The sequence below is a fragment of the Ictidomys tridecemlineatus genome, chromosome 1, assembly GCF_052094955.1.
Source record: "Ictidomys tridecemlineatus isolate mIctTri1 chromosome 1, mIctTri1.hap1, whole genome shotgun sequence".
In the NCBI taxonomy this organism is placed as follows: Eukaryota; Metazoa; Chordata; class Mammalia; order Rodentia; family Sciuridae; genus Ictidomys; species Ictidomys tridecemlineatus.
The window spans coordinates 88,567,612-88,590,993 of NC_135477.1; the positions used below are offsets into that span (position 1 = coordinate 88,567,612).

The following is a 23,382-nucleotide window of genomic DNA, read 5'->3' on the forward strand; positions in this document are numbered from 1 at the left end:
CCAAACCTCTTTGCCCAACTGTCATCCACAGCACCCACCAACCAAAACCTAAGTCCCCTGTAATCCTGAGTTGCTGGGCAATTACAGGCATGCACCACCACTCCTGGTGGTACTTTTCAGTGTTTTTCTTTCATTCCTCCCATATGCCCATTTTCTTCACATCTATGCAGGACTGCTGAACACTCCTAGAAAAAAAGATTAAACTGCTGATAATATAAATCAGTAGTCTCAATCTCAACTAGGCTAGCCCTCATTATCATCTAACAATTCTTCGTGGTTTCGTCAACAGGACTTCCCATTGTCTTAGCAGTTACTTCAAACTTCTCCACAAACTTTTATCCCGGCCACCTCCCACTCCCAATTTCACGAGATGCTCTAACCATTTTCCTCTCTCATTTGTACACTATAAACTTATCAAGCCTCCTTTCTCAGTTGTGCCCTGAATCACCTTCTCCTGTATTTTCCACACCCTTCTTTATTGCCTCCTTCCACTCAGCATTTAAGCATTATCAACAGTCCATCCCTCAAAAAACAGCTTCTTTGTAATAGAAAGGAGATCAGTAGAGAAAAACAAGTGAATCTGGGGACAGAAGAGAAAGGGAAGGCATTGGGGAATGATTAAACTGTTATGTACATATATGAACATAGCATAATGAATTCCACTATTATGCATAATCATAAAGCATCAATAACAATAAATTAACTATTTTAAAAAGGATATAAACTTAACCTAAATCTATGGGGTGGAGGTGGTATTTCTTAGACTGTCTTTATCCCTACGATTACCATCTTTTCTCCTCCTGAAAGCCAAAGTTCTTTAGATAAGTTGTCTTCTTTTACTCACTTCTTGCCCATGCATCAATCCACTACAACCTTATATCCAAATTTAACATTCTCTGCTACTTCTGTCACCACAACCAGGGTCACCAACAATTGCCTTGTCACTAAACCAATAAACACTTCCTCTCACCTTATTTTACTTGATTACTCACCAGGAATTGGCACTGCAGACCACTTAACTCCTTCCAGAAATTCTCTTTTGATTTCTGTTCAAGCAATATAAATCCTTGTTCTTTGGGGGAAAATGAGAAATGAGCTCCTTCACCAAGAATAGATGGCTTCAGTGGCAGAGTGCTTGCATAGCATGTATGAGACCCTGGATTCAATCCCCATCACCAAAAAATAAAATAGACTGGGGGTGGGAAGAAGGAAAGAAGAGAAGTTCACTGGATGTGGCAAAATGGAACGAAGGGAGGGAGAGAGGACGGGAATAGGAAACACAACAGAATGAATCAGACATAACTTTCCTATGTTCATATATATGAATACACATGAACAGTGAAATTCCACACTATATACAACCTCAAGAATGGAATCCTAATTAGAGTAAGTTATACTCCACGTATGCATAGTATGTCAAAACACACTATACTATCATGTATATATAAAAAGGACAAATAAAAAAATCAAAATAAATATGCTCAGTAGGAAAAAATAAAGTAATAAAAAATAAAGTACTTCAAAGCAATAGAATAGCTGTGAGCAAGGCTGAAAATTAAATTTAAAAAGTTAAAAACAGATACAGTTTGTTACTGCCTTGTACTATAATCCCTGTTTCCAAATCCTCAATCACCACACAGAAGAATACACTTAGTCCCTATTAAGTCATTTATTTTTATGTGATCACATAAAAAGATATTTTATATAATTTAGCTGTTTAAATGCTTGTGAAATATGGTTCAGAAAAACAAGCATAAAATTTAACAAAAATATGAAATTTAAAAATATAAAGCAATGGTTAATGTGAAAATTAGCAATGATTCTAAAATCATAATTGCTGATAATATATTGTACTAAAAGTAAAAGAAATTTTAAAAAATTTCAATTGGCCTTAATAGTTTTTCAATGGTAATACTTGACTCTGTTAAGTATCAGACACTATTAGCTGTTTACACATGTTAAATCTTTTAATCCTCACCATTATTCAGTAAGTGTGGGTACTATTATCATCCTCATCCCCAATTTACAGATATGGAAACCAAGGGCCTACTGTGGCAAAGTAGACTGTCTGTGTGCTATTAATAAATCTGTGACAAGTTTTCACACGCAGGAAGAGAGCTCCAGACTAAGTGTGCCTAACCATCATGACATACTGCTTCATACATACTGATATACCTTTACTTATCTACCATTGTTCTCCTACAGATATAAAAAACAGATTGGGCCCTTTACCAAATCTTAAATATAATGCAAAAATTGTGTAATTAACTTTAATGGTTTCCCCAAACTGCACTCTCTTCTCAGTCATCTAAGGGAACTCCAATTCTCTCACTCCCCTCAATGTTGACTTCATTAAATTTTTCAATGGCCTTCTCCTCACAAACCACATACTCTTCGTTCAATGAATTCCAATGTCATCTATCAAATGATGACTCACAAATCTGCACCACAAGCACAGGCATCTCTCCTAAGTACCACATCTATCAATCTGACTGCTTTATGGATGCCAAACCATCAATTCAATTAAAAAATCCAAAACAGAATACAATACTTTCCTTATTCACAGCAAACTTGCTAAACCTTATATTTTCAATATCACAGAATAGTATCACCTCATACTTCAATTTTGTCCAATTTTTAAATTTTTAATTTTAAATTTAAATTTAATTGAAAATTTTTGTCCAACTCAAAAACCTAGGTACAGCCAGAAAAATATTTCTAAAACATAAACATTACTATGGTGCTGCATACTTGAAATCCTTAGGTAGCTCCTTACTCTGCAAACCTTCATGACAAAGTCCAAATTTCTTAGCATAGTATACAAGGCCATTCATAATACAGATGCTGATTACTCTTAGCCACCTTTTACCAGTCCCTCACTTCTAACTGCTCTGAACTTTTTCCTGTTCTCCAAATAAGCCCTAAATCCTTCCCTATAATCAGCAATGTCCAACAGAATGTTCTATTAATTGAAAGATTCTTTATTTATGCCATCCAATATAGTAACTGCTAGTTACAATAAACCCATGAAATGTAGCTAGTCTGAGAAACTGAATTTTTATTTTAAAAATTTAATTTCAGGGGCTGGGGATGTGGCTCAAGCGGTAGCACGCGCTTGCCTGGCAGGCCTGCGGCCCGGCCGGGTTCGATCCTCAGCACCACATACAAAGATGTTGTGTTCGCTGAAAACTGAAAAATAAATATTGAAATTCATTCTCTCTCTCTCTCTCTCTTTCAAAAAAAATTAATTTCAATAGTTACATTTGGCTACTGAAATAGGACAGCTCCAAACCTTTGTATATGTTATTCCCTCTGCCAGGTGCAGATGTGTACATGTGGAAAGTCCTCATTAGTTACCATCTAACATCAATAGTATTCATTCTTTTTTTTATTCCCTTTGTTTATGTAGTTAATAATTAATAAGGTTCATTATATACACTATTTAAAACCTTTAGCTAAAACCTCATTTGAATACCACTGTTGTTTAACTTTCCTCATAGTTTAGTGTTTCTCCCAAGATAGTAGCTTAATTACAATTTTTCCTAAAAGGATTACCACTTTAAGAAATGAATAGGTGCCATATATTAGTAAATGAAAAGACCAAATTATAATGTCATATTACACTACAAAAGTAACTTTGCTTTAAAAAAAAACATTATAGATACTGTATAGATACAGTCATGTACTGTGTAATGAATGACATTTCAGTCAATGATGATGGACCCTGTATCATAGGGATCCATCCATAAAATTATATCACAGGGCTGGAGTTATGGCTCAGCAGTAGAGCACTTGCCTAGCATGCATGAGGCACTGGGTTCAATCCCTGGCACCACATGAAAATAAATAAAATAAAGGTATTGTGTCCATCTACAACTAAAGAAAAAACTTTTTTAATTTAAAAATTTAAAAAAAGATTATATTGCCTAGTGATGTCATAGCATCTTAGTTTAAGTACATAATGCACAAGTACATTTCTCAAAACACATCACCATCATTAAGTAATTTATGATTATACATAAAAAAAAGATGAAAAGATCTGTATCATTTTAACTGAGTCCCTCTCAGAGGGATGGCTGGTTATTTTATGGCTAATCTGTATTTGCTAAATATTCTATAAGGAAAGAGGATATTATTCTAGTGATTCTTCTTCTCTCTTTATTGCATCATCAATTTTTCTTCCTCTAATCAGCTCATTAGTTTCTCCCATCTGAAAAAAAATCATTTGACTTCCAGGTACAGCTCCAGGTACAGCTTGATTTCTTTGCTCCCTATACTAGAACACATACCAACTACAATTCCTTTTTTTCTTTCTCTCTTGAATCCACTCATCAGGATTTCAGCCCCACATTGCACCTAAAATGCTTGTCAAGGTTAGGGAGTCTAGTCTTACACATTGACAAATCCAAAACTCACTTCTCAATAATCATCTTATTTGACCAAATAGGGTTAGGGTTAGCGTAAGGGTAAAGATTAAACAGCAGAATACAAAAGACAGGGACTAAACAGATAACAGGTAGTAAAATGAAAGACCAGAATCTAATGATGTCAATAATTATTTTAAATAGAAGTAATTCTAATGTTCCTGATTAAAAGAGATCTTCAGATTGGATAAAAATATCAAGGTACAACTGTATGCTTCCTAAAAGAAATTCAACATAAAGGCTTAAATTGTAAGGGTAGAAAAATATATACCATGCAAACATAAAAAAATGCTTTAGTGACTATTCAGAGAAAGTAAACTTTTGAACAAATAATATGATAGGGATAGGACGGACCTTATGTAACATTAAGGATCATATCTCAAAAAAAAGTTCTTAAATGTGCATGACAACAAGGCCTTAGAAATGAAGCAAATATAAAACAAAACAACACAAACCTGTTGAAACTGAAAGGAAGGCTATACCAATGCATAATTGGAGAGTTCATTATATTTCTTAAAAATCAGTAGAATAATGAGATGGAAAACCTGTGAGGATATTGAAGACTGAAATAATATCAGCTAATATGACCTAGTTGACATTTATAGAACACTAAACTAACAAGAGCCATATACACATTCTTTTAACATGCAGGGTAGACAATGTTCAGTCTAACCCTTATCTGACCCAATCATTCCAGGAAAGCCCCAGAGCTTCGTACTCTTGACCATTCCTCTTTCTACATTCACCCTTCCTAGTATCTCATCCTATCTCACAGTATTTACTACCATCTACAACCTAATGACTTCCAAATTTGTATCTCTACCCTTACTCTTCCCATAAGCTCCACACCCATATATCCTACTGCCTATTTAAATCTCTACTTGGATGCCTAAAACCATGTCAAACTTAACATGCCCAACCTCCTGGTCCCCTTCTCCCTTAAAAAAAAAAAAAAAAAGTCGGCAATAGTCTCCTTGCTGGTCTCCCTCCTCAGATCTGCAGTCTACTCCTAGTTCAGGAGGCTAAGTGGTCCTTTTAAAAAGTAAATTGGGTCACATCACTTCTTTCCTCAAACTCTCCAATGGTACCCTTTCTCACTAAGGGTAAAATCAAAGTCCTTACACTGATTTATAAGGCCTATACAATCTGGTCCCCCACCCCTACCTCTTCTGACCTCATATTCTATCAATGTTCCACTCTGTTTACTCCAGCCACACTGGTGTCTTTGTGGGTCTTCACACGGCTCCTGACTCAGGGCCTAAGCACTTGCTATTCCTCCTCAATGGACACTCTTCCTCAGACATTTACATGTCACTCCCTTATCTCCATTATCAAGCTCTCAAGTGTATTTCCCTATACTATTGCAAACTCCAACCCAACCTCCACCATGCCTATCTTACTTCCCCTTCCCCACCACATCTCCTGCATTTTCTCCATCTCCTGCATTTTCTCCACAGCATTTCTTATCATTGAAGGCCCATATATTGACTTATTTATTGCCTGTCTTCATCATACTAGATAATAAACTCCAGGAAAGCAGCTTTCCGCTAGTTAGTCCCCACCATCAAAAACAGTGCCTACACCTGGCACAGTGGTGCATGCCTACAATCCCAGCTACTCGGGAGGCTGAGGTAGAAGAATCGCATGTTCCAGACCAGCCTGGACAACTTGGCCAAACCATCTCTTAAAATAAAATGAAAAGGGCTGACAAATGGTTCAGTGGTAGAACGCTTGCCTAACATCCATATGATCCTGGTTTCAATCCCCAGTATTGGAAGGAAGGGCAGGGGATGGGGAAGAGGCAGTGCCTACCAAGTAGAAGGCATTTCTATTTGTTGAATTATTACTTGTATAATATTTAAAGTTTCTGAAATATATATGGCATACAATTGGCAATTAATAGTTACTGATCACATTTTAAATGCCCATTCTGCTTAAAACTCTCCAACAGCTTCACTTCTCAGAGCAAAATAAAAAATCCTTACAAGGCCATACAGAATCTGGCCCCCACCTTCCTCTCTGCTCCTGACCTCTCTGCCCTCATTTTCTAATTTCCTCCCCATCCTTCATGACCATATTCTTAATCTAGGTTTTAAGAAACTTGGAGAAAGGCCATTAAAGAAGAAAGCTAGGTGATGCATATATAGTTCTGCCAAGCCTTGATTGTGGAACCAGCCATATTCTCAGTTTCTTGTCCAGCTGCCAAGCCAGCTCACTCGACTGAAGGATTAGACACTAGCCTTCAATTAGGGCATTGGATATTATCAGTTATACAAATAATCAGCCCATAAATGAACAGACACTGACTATAAATTGTTCCTTTTTATAGATCTATGAACTCTTTCCAGCTGATATGCTAAAGTCTTCCCTAAATACACAACCAACATTACTCATAATATGAAATACAGGAAAATTATTTCCTTCCTGATTATTCTACTTTGGTGTCTTTACTTTAAATTTTGAATTTGGACTGCAGGCAATTTGTTTTTATCAGTAGTTCATTTATATACACAAGTGTAATACTGTCAAATTATTTCACTATAATACATTTGTCATCCTATGAGAGTTTGCAACTTTACTGCTGTAAAAAAGAACATTTCAACAAACCATCTGTCTGCTTTTTTGCTTTAATCACCAACTCTAGTAATGTTGCTCCAAATTTTAAATTTTTTAAAATAACATAGTATTTCACATCTTGAAATTTAATTGCAAGGATGGAAACTTAAGCATTTCAAATTTCCAGAAATTTCAGTCATCTTAAAAATATCATACATCAATGGATGAATATTTTCTTGGCTGAATATTTAAACAAAATGTAAAGTAAGAACTGACTTTCCTCAAAGAGGAAATGCAAGCAAAGCAAAATAAAATGAAATATTCTGAAAAACAGAACTCTGCTTACAGGCATACTTCATCAAATAAATAGTAAAATCTTATTTAATGTGATGTCTATTTCAAGGATTGAATAGTCTTATAAATGGAATCCTACTGTAGCACTGAAATGACAATCCTAAATCATCTACTTAGGAATGCACTATGGATACCAGTGTACCTTTTTTTCTTTTGTTAGCAGCTTTCTTGGAACAAATGTTGACATTTACTTAGTAAAAGATCAAGAAAACATTAAATTGCTTAATATACAATGACACCCCTGTAGATAAAAAGGTAGGATCCAAGTTAAACATACAGCAAGCAAACAGGATGTGTAGACCTAGATCCTAGTAAACATAAACTTCAAAGAGCTAAACAATTAATAATACAGACCAGTTACCAAAACTGGAGTTATTAGAACTCAAGGGATTTAAATCTTTGAAATTTAGATGATCATACATACAACAGTATCTTCAGAAATCAATGGTAGCATGTATTTTCATACCTTCAACCCTGGATAGCTGAGCACGAGAAAAAGGAACTCATGCACCTGTGCTTTTTCATAGCATGCTTATAACTTCTGGACCTGTATCCAATTAGCTGCAGAATGGTAGTATATTATCATACAACAGGAATACCAAACTAGGTTTTCCTTCTGTACCAAACAGGTTTACTGCCACTGAATCAGTCTTGTTTCGTTTTTTGTTGTTATTTGTTTGTTAACTTTTGGAGATGCTGGGGATTGAAACCAGGGCCTTGTGCATGCTAAACACAAGCTCTTCCCCTGAACTATAACCCCAGCCTTCAATTTTTAACAACACTGGCCTAGACAGTTAATGTGCTGGAAACGAACAAGGAATGAAGTCAGAGGACCTAAAAATATTGGTTAAACAAAATTATGAACCAAATACTTTCCTAGTCACCTTCATATAAGTTATATCATTTAATATAAAGATAATGTGTGAAAGAGATATTTCTCTACATGAATATTCAGCAAATTTTCATTAACTAGATAACCTTAAAAAAACAGAATAACTCAATGACGTGAAGGCATCAATGAAAAATACTAAGATAAGTAAAAAGAAAAAGCAAACTGAACAACTTGAAACAATAAAGAAATGTTAAATGAGAAAATAGCAATATGGGTCCTAATTAAAATTAAATATCAATTAAAAATGGGAGGGAATCACACACAAAAAAGTTTAGAACCTCATAATGAGACACAATGACTCTTTGAAGTATGTCAAAATAATGCATTACTATTAATAAAGTACTGACACCTGAAATTATTTTATCTTTATTGTGAATAAGAATATTCAAAGAACATCCTCTAAATGGGTTAATGTCAGTTAGCTTCTTTCTTTTTTAATCTTTTTTTTTTTTTTAGTTGTAGATGAACACAACACCTTTATTTTATTTATTTTTATGTGGTACTTAGGATTGAACCTAGTTCCTCACACATGGTGGACAAGCACTCTGTCACTGAGCGATAACCCAAGCCCCCTGTATGCCTTCTTGAAAGATAAAGTAGTAGAGTTGCTATAATTGCATACAAACAACACACATGTAATCTTTCTACTGGACTCCACTAAGAAACTAAAGGCTAATGGTAATAAAGGAATTTTCAAAGCTGATATTGTAAAGTTGATAATAAATTAAATTTCAGTTTAAAAATGTTATACTGGGGGCTGGGTTTATGGCTCAGTGGTACAGTGCTTGCCTCCCACATACAAGACCCTGGGTTCGATTCTCAGGACCGCATAAAAATAAATAAATAAATAAAGTTTTTTAAAAATGTTAGACTGATATAATGTATCTACTACAGGAAAACATACAGCCCTTTGTGTCTAAACCAGATCTGTATATCAAAACAAATAAAAACTCCACTCCAATTTCAGCATGGAATAAAAATGCTACTTTAAAAGGTATTTCAGAAGCACTGCATTGCTAAGTAACTGTTTGCTAATCTTTTTATTGTTAGACCCAAGAGCCTCTTTTAGCCTTCATTCTATTTATCTTCATTTTTCACAATTCCTAACACAACTGATCATTTCCTCCTAAATTTCCTGTTAGCTTCTCCTTTTTTACTTTTTTATCTTTTGTAATGCCTTCTTTTGACTTCCTAACCCTCTGAGCACTGGCTCTTTCCTAGTTCTTCCATTCAAGTTACATGGGTTTTATCTACACTATTTTATCTTCTAGCAAGTTCTCCCTGGTGAGTGAATCCATTCCCATGCTTTAATTCTTACCTGCTATCCTAAATATCAAGCTCTAAATCTCTATTTCATTTGAACTTGCACTTTCTTTTGCAACTCTCCTAGTTTCAACATCATTTTCCTCCATGTGGAAAAGTCTTCTTAGCTTTAGTATCTAAAATATTACCCCTCAGTGAAATTTCCTCAACTTTCCCATAGAGTTAGTTAAAAATATTCTAGTTTAGAAATCCTCTCCAAGTAGGCAAGTATTATCAGACCCTGTCTAGGGAAAAAAAAAAAAAAAAAGACTGAGGAAATTAAGCAAACTGAAGAAGGAAATATTACTATAAGTGGAAAACATTACCTTAAATCTAGATCTTCTGATCCCAGGTCCAATACTCTACTATAAACAAGATATTCTCAAAACATTTATCACAAAGGCTGGGGTTGTGGCTCATTGGTAGAGCACTTGTCTCACATGTGTGAGGCATTAGGTTTGATCCTCAGCACCACATAAAAATAAATAAATAAAATAAAGGTATTGTGTCCATCTACAACTAAAAATATTTTTGGAAAAAAAATATTTATCACAAGATTTACAAAATTGGACACACTGGCATTAGGTGTGTTACATATTTATAAACATTGTGTCTTCTTGCTAAATTGAGCAGGCAGAGGAAAGTTGGATAATGATTACCAAAACACAGGTAAGAGGGAGTTAAGTTCTTAGTGTTCCCCAGCATGGTGAGTTGATTATAGTTCACAATAAACTATTATATACTTTATAAAGAACTAGAAGAGAGAAGCTTGATGACTCAAACATAAAAAAAAAGATAAGGAGATGGAAATGGTAATTAAATGACCTGATCAGTACATGTGTTGAAATGTCATACTGTATCCCATATATATTTACAATTATTACATGTTTATCAAAAAATTAAATAATGCCTTAAACTTTTAAAATGAGTTAAATAGGGCTGCAGTTGTGGCTCAGTTCCTGGCACATATGAGGCACTGGGTTCAATCCTCAGTACCACATAAAACTAAATAAATAAAATAAAGGTATTGTGTCCATTTATAACTAAAAAAAATTTTTTTAAATGAGTTAAAAAGAGAAATTCAGTAATATTATTGCTAAGAAAACTGATTAGACTCATCTGTTTCTTTCCAGAAATTATTTCCTAATTAAATGTTTAATTCAGAAAAAATTAAAACTATCTTTTTAAATTATACACATACTCCCAAATGGGTTAAGATAAAAGAGGTTCTTCTTTTATGATAGAGAAGGAAAATAACTTGGGAAAAACTAAAAGAAATAAAAGTTTAGAACATTCTAAAAAGAAAGGAATATGAAAAGTAAGTTCATCACATTTAAATTGAAGAAATTATAAAATCTCAAGCCAATAAACTAACACATTTAAAATGAGGAAGTAAGCCAATAATCTAATACATGGAGTTAATTAACCAATAAATGATGTATGAGATCTGTTTTCATAAAATCTTCTAATTTTCCTAATTCTAGTTGTTTTTTAAGGTAGAGAAGATAAATAGCACTGATAAGTAAAATTATATTCAGAAAATAAATTAGCCAGATGTAGTAGCACATGCCTGTAATCCCAAGCATCGCGGGAGACTAAGGCAGGAGGAATGCAAGTTCAAAGCCAGCCTCAGCAACTCAGCAAGGCCCTAAGCTACTTGGCAAGACCCTATCTGAAAATGAAAAATTTTAAAAAGAGCTGTGGATGTGGCTCAGTGGTTAAGCACCCCGGGTTTAATTCTAGGTACCCACCCAACACACACACACACACATCATTAATACTGTGACTAGGAAGTGACCAGGCATTGTTGAAATAGTTAGTGAAAGAACAATTAAGCCAAAGAGCACAACAATAGAGGGAGTTCTGGAGTGGGAACATCTACATTTTACAGCCACTGTGGAAAAGACTTGTTCAAGAGATTCATCAATGGTAGCTGAACACACAGTGAAGAATTTAATAAGAAGCAAGATATCTGTATGGTCTCAAAATATCTTCCCACAAAGAAACTTGGGGAAAAAAATAGAAATGATACTGTAGAAAAAATGGATATGTCCTTGACAGGGAAAATTAACAGCAGGAAGATAGGTGTCCTGTGTCTCCAGCTACAATAGTTTGAAACCACCTGTGGTAGAATTTCAACTAGAGGCATACAACTTAAATCTAAATGGGGGGAAGCACAAGCAAACCCAAATTGACTCACATGCTATAAAATAATAGCTTGTATTCTTTAACATATCAAGATCATGAGAGGCAAAGAAAGGCTAAGGAAATAGTCCATACTAAGGGAGATTAAGATCTTGACAACTAATGAGATATAATTCTGGACTGGATTCTATACTAAAGGAAAAAATACAAAAAAAAATAAAGACTTTGTTGGAACAAATGACAAAATTGAATTACACATTATAGTTTGTACTGATGTTAAATTTCCTGAATATATTAGTGCCAAGGGTATGTAAGAATATTTTTATTCTTAAAAAATTACATACTGTAAAGTTCTAAGGGTAAAGCAACATAAACTACAATTCTGCAATGATTCAGAAGAAAATAAGAATATATGTGTTTGTGTGCGTGTGCAGGGAAAAAGAGAAGAAGGAAGAGAGAAACAGAAGTGTAGTAAATTTTTAAAATTTGGTGACTCTCCATGAAGAGTAGTTTTCTATACTATAATTGCAACTTTTTTAAAAACTTGAAACTACTTCAAAGTAATACATTAAAAACTAGAGCACATAACACAGTTTTGCTTACATAAATTTTGTCATTTGATTTTTGAATGAGAAGTAGTATCATTAATTTTATAAATGAGGATTATGTAAGTTCAAGAGAGACAAAGTGATCACTTCCAGAATAGGAGTCTCCTTGTTTCTTGTATAACTCCATTAGATTGCAGCTCAATGGCCAAAATGTTTCTAATTCCTGGAAGATTAAGGTTATACAGCTACTGTAAATTTTAAAATTTTTTATTAATTTTTTATTGATATGACAGTGGAATGCAATACAATTCATGTTATACATATAGAGCATATTTCTGGTTGTATACAAAGTATATTCACACCAATTCATGTCTTCATACATGTACTTTGGCTAATAATATCCATCACATTCCACCATCAGTAAATTTGCATTTACTAATAAAAGCACCATAAAGTTCATGTAGTTAGCATATCCAAGCACTTGAGAGAATAGGCTTAGATTAGAACGTCTGGTTTCAAATTCAGGGAACTCTGTGATCTTGGACAAATTAACCATTGTGCTCCAATTTTATCATTTGTAAAGTAGAATCAGAGAATTATCTGGTAACCGCCCACAAGGTTGTTAAAAAGACTGAAGAGCTGGGATGTAGTTCAGTTGCAGAACACATGCATATGAGAGTCCCTGGGTTCAATCTCCAGCACCACAAAAGAAAAAAAGAAGATTGACTATGATAATAAATGTTCAGAGGTGTGTACAACAAACACTCAATGTCAGCTCTTTTTATTTCAAATCCAATCTCATCAGCACTGGTCAAAGCCATGCATTCTTTTCAAATCAGGCCCAAATCTGACAAAATCTAAAAGAAAAACTTCTGAGATGTTGACAAACCATAAAACTAAACTAATTATAAGCAAATCACATGCAAAATAGACCAATGCGGATTGACAGGTTAATTTAGCAGTTGAAACATTTTGTTAGTAGAAATGTACACTTACAATAAGCTCCTTGTTATATTAATTGCTAAACATCTAACTGCACAGAATGAAAAATGAAATGAGTTATATTACTTTTAAACTTTTCTAGCCTGAGAATAATGAAAAACTAAAAAAAAGACTGAATTTTATATACTTTATATAATAAGATTTCAGCCATCTTAATGCAGTCAAAATTTAATCCCAATTTCAACTGCCAACACTTCTCAGAGTACCTTTTCTTTTTCTTTTTTTGTGATGCTGGAGATTAAACCCAGGGCCTTGTGCATTAGAGGCAAGCACTCTACCAACTGAGCTATATCCCCACTCCCTGTATCTAATCCTTAGTTAAAATTTAAGTTAAATTTTAATCATACCCTTCTGACGCCTGCAAAGCTACCCAACACAGCTACTTTACCTTCATTTAGCATTCCAGTAACAACCTACTATGTGACCATATTGTTTAGTACTGAGAGATTAAAAAATAAGAAAAAAATGTATAAGTGATTACAAAAAGACCTAAACAAATTTAGGGGAGGGGAGGTTCACTCCTGGGTCCTACTTAAAATGAACTTAGTTAGGTTTTTACAGAACCAAGTGTACATTGTTTAGTGTTCGTAAATTCACATTTTTTTATTTTAGACTGTGTTCACTATAACAGTCTTTTTAAACACCCTCTACTCATAATCTTATTTTGTTTTGGAATAGAGTTTTTTCATCTGTGGTGCAAAAGATAGGGGTGGTCTTAATCAGTTTGCACATTGATAAAAGAGCTTAAAATCACTTCTTTGCCCCTTACATTCCAGGGTCACGGAATACTTTCTCATAAGCAATACTCCCACTCCCTCTCTCAGTCCTCCACTCTCTTCACCCTAAATAAGCGACTTTCTCAATGTCACATCCGACAGACATTAAATAAAGTAGAAGTTCAAAATTCAGACTTCCATGACACTGCGGAAACCAACTCAGCGGTTCTGGGGGTGTGATCCACACTCATCAACTGGTGGGTTTTGTTTTGTTTTGTTTTGTTTTGTTTTTCACTGAAGTTTGAAAACTAGCGGACACGCCCACACCCACGCACCCCAACTGCCCCAACATCTCCCACCACCCCAACTGACCCAAGCCCACCCACCAACAGGAAACTTCCCGACTCGGTCTCCGGGAGACCCCGGCCCTCTCCAGGTACCCAGAGCCAGGTACCCGCTCCTCCAGGGCGCTGGGTTCCTCCACCCTGCCCCTGTACCCCAACCTTTCTCCTCACTTCTTCAAATCGCTGCTAAAGAGGCCGAAGGCGCCGGAGGGGGAAATGGTTGAGGTCGCCTCCTGACCCAGCTCCGCCGTTTCCCCTCCTCCGGACTGCTCAGTGTACGCAAAACTGTTGCTGGACATTGCCGCGGTGCTGGCGGGCGTCGGGTTGGTCCTGCCGGGGGTTCTCTCCGAAGGGCTCCAGTCCCGAGGACACGGAACAAAACTAGTTCTCGAGCGGAGGGGCGCGCGCAGGCGCTTCCGGGCTCGTCACGGCTCCCGGAGCCACCCGGCGGTCCACCCCCTGCGCATGCCCAGAGTGAGAGCTGGCCAGAACCCACCTCGGGCCGCTCCGGGCCGGCCTGGATTTTCCTTCTCCGGATTTTGGAAATAGCCGAGAGGTTGGGACCCGGGTTTTGACTCCGACAGGCCGTGGGCTTGCAAAAGACTTGACTTTGTGGCCCTTAAGTAGGAGTTTTAATGGAGACAGAGATCCCCCAGTCTGCAGGGCTCTTTGCTTGATTTCTGCCGTAAACCAATAGCTTTCAGATTTCTCCTGAAACACCAGATCAACTTTCCTAACCCATCACGATTACTTTTCCTTTTGGTGCCTCTCCCTCTAGTCAGAGCTGCCTGCTGTCACACACGCCCCACGCAACCTTTAGGCTAGACCTTAAGGAGACCCCCCTCCCGAAGGTGGTTGAGAAGCGACCGTGCAGATAAAAGCTTTGACCCGAGAATCCTGGCGCGAGTACTTCCATTTGGAACTCAAAGGGTGCATCTTAGCAGCTTCAAGCTACCAAAAATTAATAGAGCCACCTCTCCCGCCGGGAGTAGCTCCTGTCCTCGGGGCACCTCTGTCCTTCCTTCTTTCTTTCCGGGACATCCCCTAGGGAGCAGCCTTTGCTTCGGGTGCCCGCACCTGAGAAAGCAAATTTCCAGGTGGACTTGCTCCCAGCCTTCCAGTGAGTTTTGGCGTCCTCCCTCCCTTCTCCTTTGCCTTCAGCAGGGGCGCCACGGAGCTTGGTCCTCAGCTCTGCAGAAGGCGACGCAGTTACTGGGGAAACGGTGCGCGCCGGCGACTGTAGGTGGACGAGGAGGGAACGTCCTGAAAGCTCTGTAGTCTGATCAAAGCTTTGAACATTTTTAATTCAGTTGTTAAAACACTTTAAATATGTTGTTTGTCTATATGGATAATATTGACAAGTTTATAGAATTTCACCTACAGTTGATGATGATGATGATGATAGATAGATAGATAGATAGATAACTATGTATTATATAATGCTCAATTTATATCAGGCACTATTCTAAATGGTTTGCATATTAATTCATTTAAGAGTAAAAAAGCTAGGCTTTGTTTTCTGTGTCTGTAAAATGAGGACATTGATGTACACATATTCTAGAGAATTTCTGGCATATGCCAGAAATTGTCAAATGTAACAATTTCTTGATTTTAGAATCCGTGCACCTTTACCGGATATCCTGAATTGTTCTCAAAAATTGGGCTGGGACTGTATTGTAACTCAGCGGCAGAGCGCTTGCCTAGCATGTGTGAGGCACTGGGTTCCATCCTTAGCACTGCATAAGATAAACAAATAAACAAATAAAATAAAGGTATGCTATACACAACTACAAAAAAAAATTTAAGAATAATAATCTTAGCAGTTCACACCCCCACAGCAGTATCTTTCCTCCATTCTCATAAATTCTTGGTTACCTAAAAAATGTTTTATTGTCCTCAATATAACAGGCATGAATATTATTATATTGTAATTAGTTTTTATTTTCATGGGTATAATGAATTTAAGTATCTTCCATGTGATTATTATTCCAAGTACATTTGTTTTCTGGAACTTGCACATGAATATATTTATCCACTTTTACATAGTTTGTTTTTCTTATGAAAAAGTTTCTTTATTCTTCAGCGTATCACTTTTAATTTACTATTTAATTTTAATTGGTGATATTTAATTTTTTAATATAGACTCCTGTAGAATGACTATAGTTGTTTGTTGTTGTTTTATTTTGTTTTTCTGCTTTGATTTTTTTCCATTGTCTTTGAATGGTGTGAGAATTATTACATAACTTGGTTTTTCCTCTTCAATGGAATATTATGTATGAGAGGAAAGCATGTATTCCTTGGAAAACTAGATAAAACTTTCTTTTATCTCTAAAAAAGAAATTAGGAGGTGGAAAAAAATTAGGAGGTTGACAAAGAGAGACTTGGATGCCTTAAAATTGTAATATCATTTCTGTAAGAAAGCTTGGAGTTCTTTCTGTAAAATCTTCTGATTTTAGTTTCATTTCATCTAAACCATCATGACAATAAGTATCCATGACAATACGTACCTGTAATCCCAGTTACTAGGAAGACTAAAGTAGGAGGATTCAAAGTCTGAGGCCAGCTTAGGTAACTTGGTAAGATCCTATCTCAAAGCAGAAAATAAAAAAGCCTGAGGATGCAGCTCAGTGTCCCTGGGTTAAACCTCCAGTCCCACAAAAAAAAAAAAAAGACAAACAAACAAATAAACAAACAAACAAAAAAAAACCCAGTAACTTCATGGGCTAAGGTCTAGTGTTCCCATCTCTCCAGAATTCAAAAATCTTTGTATAGCCATAAAGCTTTCTGACAGAAAAAAAATTAAAACAAAAAAAAACAATGTTTCCAACCAGAAGAAACATTAGTTCTAAAAGATCCAAAGGATTATTCCTCAATACCTATTACCAAGTTAAAACCAGATTTTTCTGTTTCCTACCAGATGTATAGTGTCTCTTGATTATTGTCAAATAAACTATATCTTTTCAAAAAAAAGATATTTTTTCCTAACACTTAACAAGACCTTTATTGACTCTTCTGATTTTAGTTTCATTTCATCTAAACCATCATGACACTAAGTATTAAGTTTAGAGTACATATTTTCAAACTTTTTTCCTAAACATAAAAATGCAAATTATGTGTATGTATATATTTCTTCAAATATCAATTAAAATTTTAATACCATTCTCTTACTTTTTTTCTTAATATACTGTGAAACTCTTTTCATAGCAATATATGTATATAAGGTTACCTCATAACCATACTTGGACCAAGTGAATCAAGAGACTGAGGCAGAAGGATTGCAAGTTTGAGGTCAGCCTCAGCAACTTTAAGACCCTGTCTCAAGATAAAATAAAAAGGACTGGGGAGGTAGCTCAGTGGTAGAAATACCCCTGGATTCAATCCCCAGTACCAAAATATATATATATATATATATATATATATATGTGTGTGTGTGTGTGTGTACATATATATATATATAATATACATTATATATAATATATAGTTACCTCATTGTTTACTATAACTATAAATATATTTATTTATTTTTACCTCATTGTAAATATAAATGTGTGCATATATATATATATATATATAGAGAGAGAGAGAGAGAGAGAGAGAGAGAGAGAGAGAGAGAGAGAGTTATTGCATTGTTTTAAAACTCTGTTTAGGATTTCATTTTATAATGACAAAGATTCTTAGTGAAACTTTAGTAACTTTTGAGCCTTCTCCTAGGCCCATGTGTGCACTTCCTTATAGAATTTGGTTTTACAAGGAATCAGTAAATGCTATTGCCAAGGAATTTAGCAAGGATCCTTCACACCTCCATATCTCAATATCTGATAAAAATGTTTTCACTCCCCAGCCTTGATATCTGATCATACTGCCATGCCATCAGCAGGAATCTTGTTAGGTTGGTTTGGCCAGATTTCATCCCCAGACTTGATGTCTCCCTTTGGCAATTTTTAAACAGTAATACCCCCCACCATTCCCCCCACACACACACACCTTGCTTATGAATCTCCATTTATCCCTGGTATATTTGGAATGGACCCCTATACTAGGGTCTTTCTCTCCCTGTTACAATAGTACTAAATAAAAGTTGTCTGCCTCACTTTAACTTTTGTGTGCCTCTGGTTTTCTTTATTTGTAAGTGCACTTTATTTATTCCATAGCCTATCAAAAGACTATTATAGATTATCCCCAATTTTGGACTATTATAACATTTTTACCAGAGCATCTTTTTGTATCCTGACATCAAAGTTTTCATGAATTATAATTCCAGAAGTCCAACAGCTAGATAAAATTAATATACACTTAAAATTTTGATAGAAGCTAGGCCAGGACACATGTGTATAGTCCCAGATACTCAGGAGCCTGAGACGAAAGGATCCTTGACTCAGGAGCTAGAGGCCAACCTTGGTAACATAGCTAAACCTCATTTCAAAAAAAAAAAAATTCTTTTTTGACAATATTGCCAAATTTCTAACCTAGAAACAGGATACCAATTATGTACCCAATATTTCTTTGTCTCACCATACCCTTTCCAGCAATGTGTATCTTAAATCTTTTTGTTTTGCTAATATGTTTGTGGAAAAATAATAATGAAATCATTATTGTTTAAAATCACATCTCATTATAACAGGGAAACTAAACAATTCATTTGTCCAAATAGGAAAATTTTGAGACTAACAGGTGACATTAGTCATAAATTTTCTGGAGAAACACATGTTAACCAGGACTTTCCCAAGGAATCAGAGATATATGATCACCCTAAATATGATGCAGTTAAAATAAGCACATATTAAATGACCATTTGTATTTTTCTTTTATTACTTATGCAAACTTGATATTCACTTGTTTTAAGTGGATAATTCATCTTATTGATTGGTGGGCATACTACAGATAGTAAATGTTAACCTTATTATTTCTCAATGAGAGAATACATTACAAAAATTGATTTAAAGAGTAGTGGAAAGCCAGGCACAGTGGCACACAGTTGTAATGAGTTACTCCAGAGGCTAAGGTATGAGGATTACAAATTGGAAGTCAGCCTCAGCAACTTAGTGAGAACCTTGTCTCAAAATAGAAAATATAAAGGGCTAAGGATGTAGTTTAGTGATAGAGCTCCCCTGGACTCTGTCTCCAGTAACAGGGGGCACAGAAGGTAATGGAAAATCTGAATAGATTAAATAACTATAGAAAGTAATTGGAAAATTCAAAAAATCTACCACCAAAAGGTAATATAATTCTATAGGATCTATAATCAGTTTTCTACTTTTGCTGTTTTAAACTATTACTGATTTTTTTTAAGAAGAAAAAGACAAAGTACTTCCCAATATATTTTCCAGGATTATCATTACTGATATCCTGCATTTTTTAATATAAAAAAGAACAATGTACTACCTGAAAACTAAACAAATATTAATTTAAAAGCACAATAACCCTGTAGGTTTTCTTAAATGAAATTTAACAAAATTTAATTTGTTAAAAGGATTTTTCAACATTAAGAAATCCACAAGCCCGGCACCATGGCACATGCTTGTAATCCCAGAGGCTGGGAAGGCTGAGGTAGGAGGATTACAAATTCAAAGTTAGCCTCAGCACCTCCACAAGGCTCTAAACAACTTAGTGAGACACTGTCTGTAAATAAAAATATTTTCTAAAGGGTTGGAGGTGTGGCTCAATGGTTAAGTACACCTGGGCTGCTCAGAGGTTAAGTATACATGGGCTCAATCCCCAGTACCAAAAAAAAAAAAAAAAAACGAAAGAAAGAAAAAAGGAAAAAAAAAGAAACCCACAATATTTTTAAGAAATTGAAAATGTGTTTAATAATATTTTACCAACACTTCTGATTTAAAAAACAATGTAGAAATAAAAAATAAATAATGTAGAAATAAAAGTAAATGTAATCATCCCTCAATGTCCTTGAATTATTGGTTCCAGGAACCCTCAAGGATCCCAATATTTGCTGTTGTTCAAGTTCCTTATATAAAATGGCACAGTATTTACATGGAAGCTATGCATATCCTCCCATATGCTTTAAATCATCTCTAGATTACATAAGAAGACTAATATAATGTAACTGTTAAGTAAATAGATGTTATATTGTTTATAGAATAATGACAAGAGAAAACTAAACATGTTCAGTATAGACAAATTTTTTTAATATTTTCTGTTCATGATTGATTTAATATGGAGATGTGGAACCCATGGATTTGAAGGAACAATTGTATTCTTACCATTATACACACACACACACACACACACTCACATACACACACACAGAGATATGAATGAAGTGTGTGACAATACCTCCACAAAATACCCAACATAAAATACACAACATATTTTATCAAATATGTGGTGAGATATCAAAGTCATTCCAAATAAAGTCAGAAAAGGGAAAATTATGCCTGTTGACACCATTACCATTTAGTATTGTTCTGTAGCTTCTAACTAATGCAATAAGACAAGAGAAAGAAATTCAAAAGTAAAGATTAGAAGAGATTGTCATATTTATAAATGATCTAATTATCTCAGAGAAAGCTGTTAGACTTTAAGTGTATTTAACAGAGTGGCCAAATTCATAACAGCATTCCTACACAATAATAGAATCTAATTAGAAATGTAATTTTAAAAAGGCCTATCCCACATAGCAATAAAGTATCTTTAAGAAATCAGCCTTTTGAAGTATATAAGATGTAAGGAAAGAAAAACTATAAAATTTTACCAAGGGATGGGGAAAAGACCTGAAAAGAGGTCTACATTCCTGAACAGGAATATTCAAATGAATATATTTATTGATCAATTCAAAATTTTAATTTTTCAAGCCTGTAGTCCCAGCTAATCAGGAGTCTGAGGTAGGAGGATCACTTGTCCATCACTTTGAGACCAGATTGGACAACATAGCAAGAACTCATCTAAAAAAAAGAAAAATTATTTTTCAATTTTCAACCAAATTCAGCTTCAATCAAAATTCAAATTATTGACTAGATAAATTGATTCTAAAAGTTTATCTGAAAGAATAAATAGAGCTGACAGCAAGAATTATTTTTTGGGGGGTAGAATGATGACTTACCCTACCACTCATTTAAGTATACTGTAAAGTTATTACAATTTAAAAGTTTGTTACTGACCTAAAAGTAAATAAATTTATTAGTAGAACAGAATAAAAATAGACTCAGCTACATATAGGAATTGACATTATGATAAAGTTAAAATCTCAGCTCACTTAGGAACAATATAATGAACCATAAATGGTGCTGAGGCAAATAATTTGCTACAAGGTATAAAATAAAGTTAGATCTCTATATTAGTTTCTTATAAGTGCTATAACAAATTACTAAAAACTCAGTAGCTTAAAACATAAATCGATTGTCTTACAATTCTGGAGTCCAGAAATCAGAATCAAGGAACCCAATTTAAGGAACAGGGCCTGTAGTTCCCTTCAGAGACTCAAGGGGAGAGGCCCTTATTTCCTTTGCTAGCTTTCAGAACTGTGCTCCCTGCACTCCTTGGCTTTTGGCTCCTTCACCCTTCTTCAGGAGAGCAGCACAATATTTTCATCTGTCTCTGCTGTCTTCTCTGGCCTCCTCTTCTGTGTCAGATCTCCCTTTGCTTTCCTCAAAACAGAATACTTGTGCTGACACCTAAATTCCATTTAGGTAATCTGATAATCTCCCCATCTCAAAAGGCTTAATTCAATAATGCCTGCAGATACAAATTGACATTCACATCAGGTAACATTCACATTTTCCAAGAATTAGAATCTGGTTGGAGGTCATTATTCAGCACCATCATAATCTCTAACTCACACAATGCTAAAAATAAATGCCAAATTGATTAAAAATAAACTACAAGGATAGTAGAATGAAACAGACATTATTACCTTATGTACACATATGACTGCATGACTGACATGATTCTACAGCACGTAAAATCAGAAAAATGAGAAATTGTACCCCATTTATGTATGATATATAAAAGTGCATGATGCATTCTACTGTCATGTATAACTAACTAAAACATATTTTAAATTTTTTAACAATAAATAAACTACAAAAAGTTTGAATTTTAGGAAAATATTTTCCTGATTGAGGGGGGAGGTCTCATGATTGAGAATTGGTGTGAGAAAGTCTCTTAGCATAATTCTGGACTAGAAACAATAAACAAATATTTGGAACACAGTACGTTCTATATAAATACCCAGTTTTAGTTACAATTCTGAAGTCCTCTTCTTATATATTTAAATAGAATTTAAAATTTATAGGACTAGTGAAGACATGAGGTTCAAATTTCATATGTATTTTCTAAGTGTTAATTTGAATTGATAATAAGAAATAAAGTTACTCCTATTTTTAAAAACATTTAAATTAGGGAGGTGGGAGAAAGGATAAGTTTCCCTTATTGAGCTCTTAAAATGTTTAAAATTTCAAGTATGATAATTTTCCTGCACTTAGCATAGCCCTGCTTGATCTGACCATCCTTTATTTCTTGACTTCATTGTGAAACTCTCTCTCTAGTTTATACTCCTGAAGTCTGGCTTTTCTGTTTCTTACCCACAAGCTTATCCAACCTGACAGACCTCACTTGCTAAACTCTACCAGAAGTATTCTTTGAATGGGTCTTCAAAAGGCAGTTCTTTTAGTTTGCTTCAAGTTTTATTCTATTCAGGCTTTAGCTCAAATATCTTCTCTCCAGAAAACTCTTTCCTTACTACCCAATATAATGTACCATCTCCTTCCATCCCCCTCCCAATTGTTATAGACAGCTGATCTGTCTAGCTAGCTATGCATCATTCTCTGACATACATCAACCAGAAACTTTGTATTGGGTTAATAAGGTCAATTTTCACAGGTAGGATATGAAGTGAATTGTTCCAAATAAATATAAAATGCCCTGCGCTCCTATTTAAAGAAACCTCATAACTTACTATTTTGCGTCATGAAGAACTCTCTGTGATTTAATCTATGCAATCTTCCAATTTACCAGGCATTTGGGGATTTTCATATTTCAGATTTGCTTAAATAGTAGATACCTACAAACTTTCACCTTGAAAATGCCATGATTTCATTATTTTATGATGAAATTGATCTAGAAAAAGGCTGTGTAGTCCACTCC

The 23,382-nt window shown here is 34.9% G+C and overlaps 1 protein-coding gene and 1 long non-coding RNA gene across 3 annotated transcripts in view; both read right to left on the reverse strand.

The window, feature by feature from the left end:
• Window positions 1-14,747, reverse strand: part of Ap3b1 (adaptor related protein complex 3 subunit beta 1) — a 239,841-nt gene extending 225,094 nt beyond the window's left edge. Inside the window, exon 1 of one of the 2 annotated variants that reach the window (XM_005328985.4) lies at window positions 14,455-14,746. In XM_005328985.4, the coding sequence (XP_005329042.1) occupies window positions 14,455-14,582 (128 nt within the window). In that variant the 5' untranslated portion in view covers window positions 14,583-14,746. Of the gene's footprint in view, window positions 1-14,454 lie in introns of both variants that reach the window. The other variant, XM_040271866.2, reaches the window with a different exon arrangement.
• A 6,297-nt stretch (window positions 14,748-21,044) lies between these two features.
• On the reverse strand, window positions 21,045-21,879 carry LOC144366339 (uncharacterized). The gene is made up of 2 exons (XR_013425394.1): window positions 21,646-21,879; window positions 21,045-21,182 (listed from the first exon to the last, which is right to left on the reverse strand). It is a non-coding gene; the product is annotated as an uncharacterized LOC144366339 (long non-coding RNA).
• Between the last annotated feature and the right edge of the window lie 1,503 nt (window positions 21,880-23,382).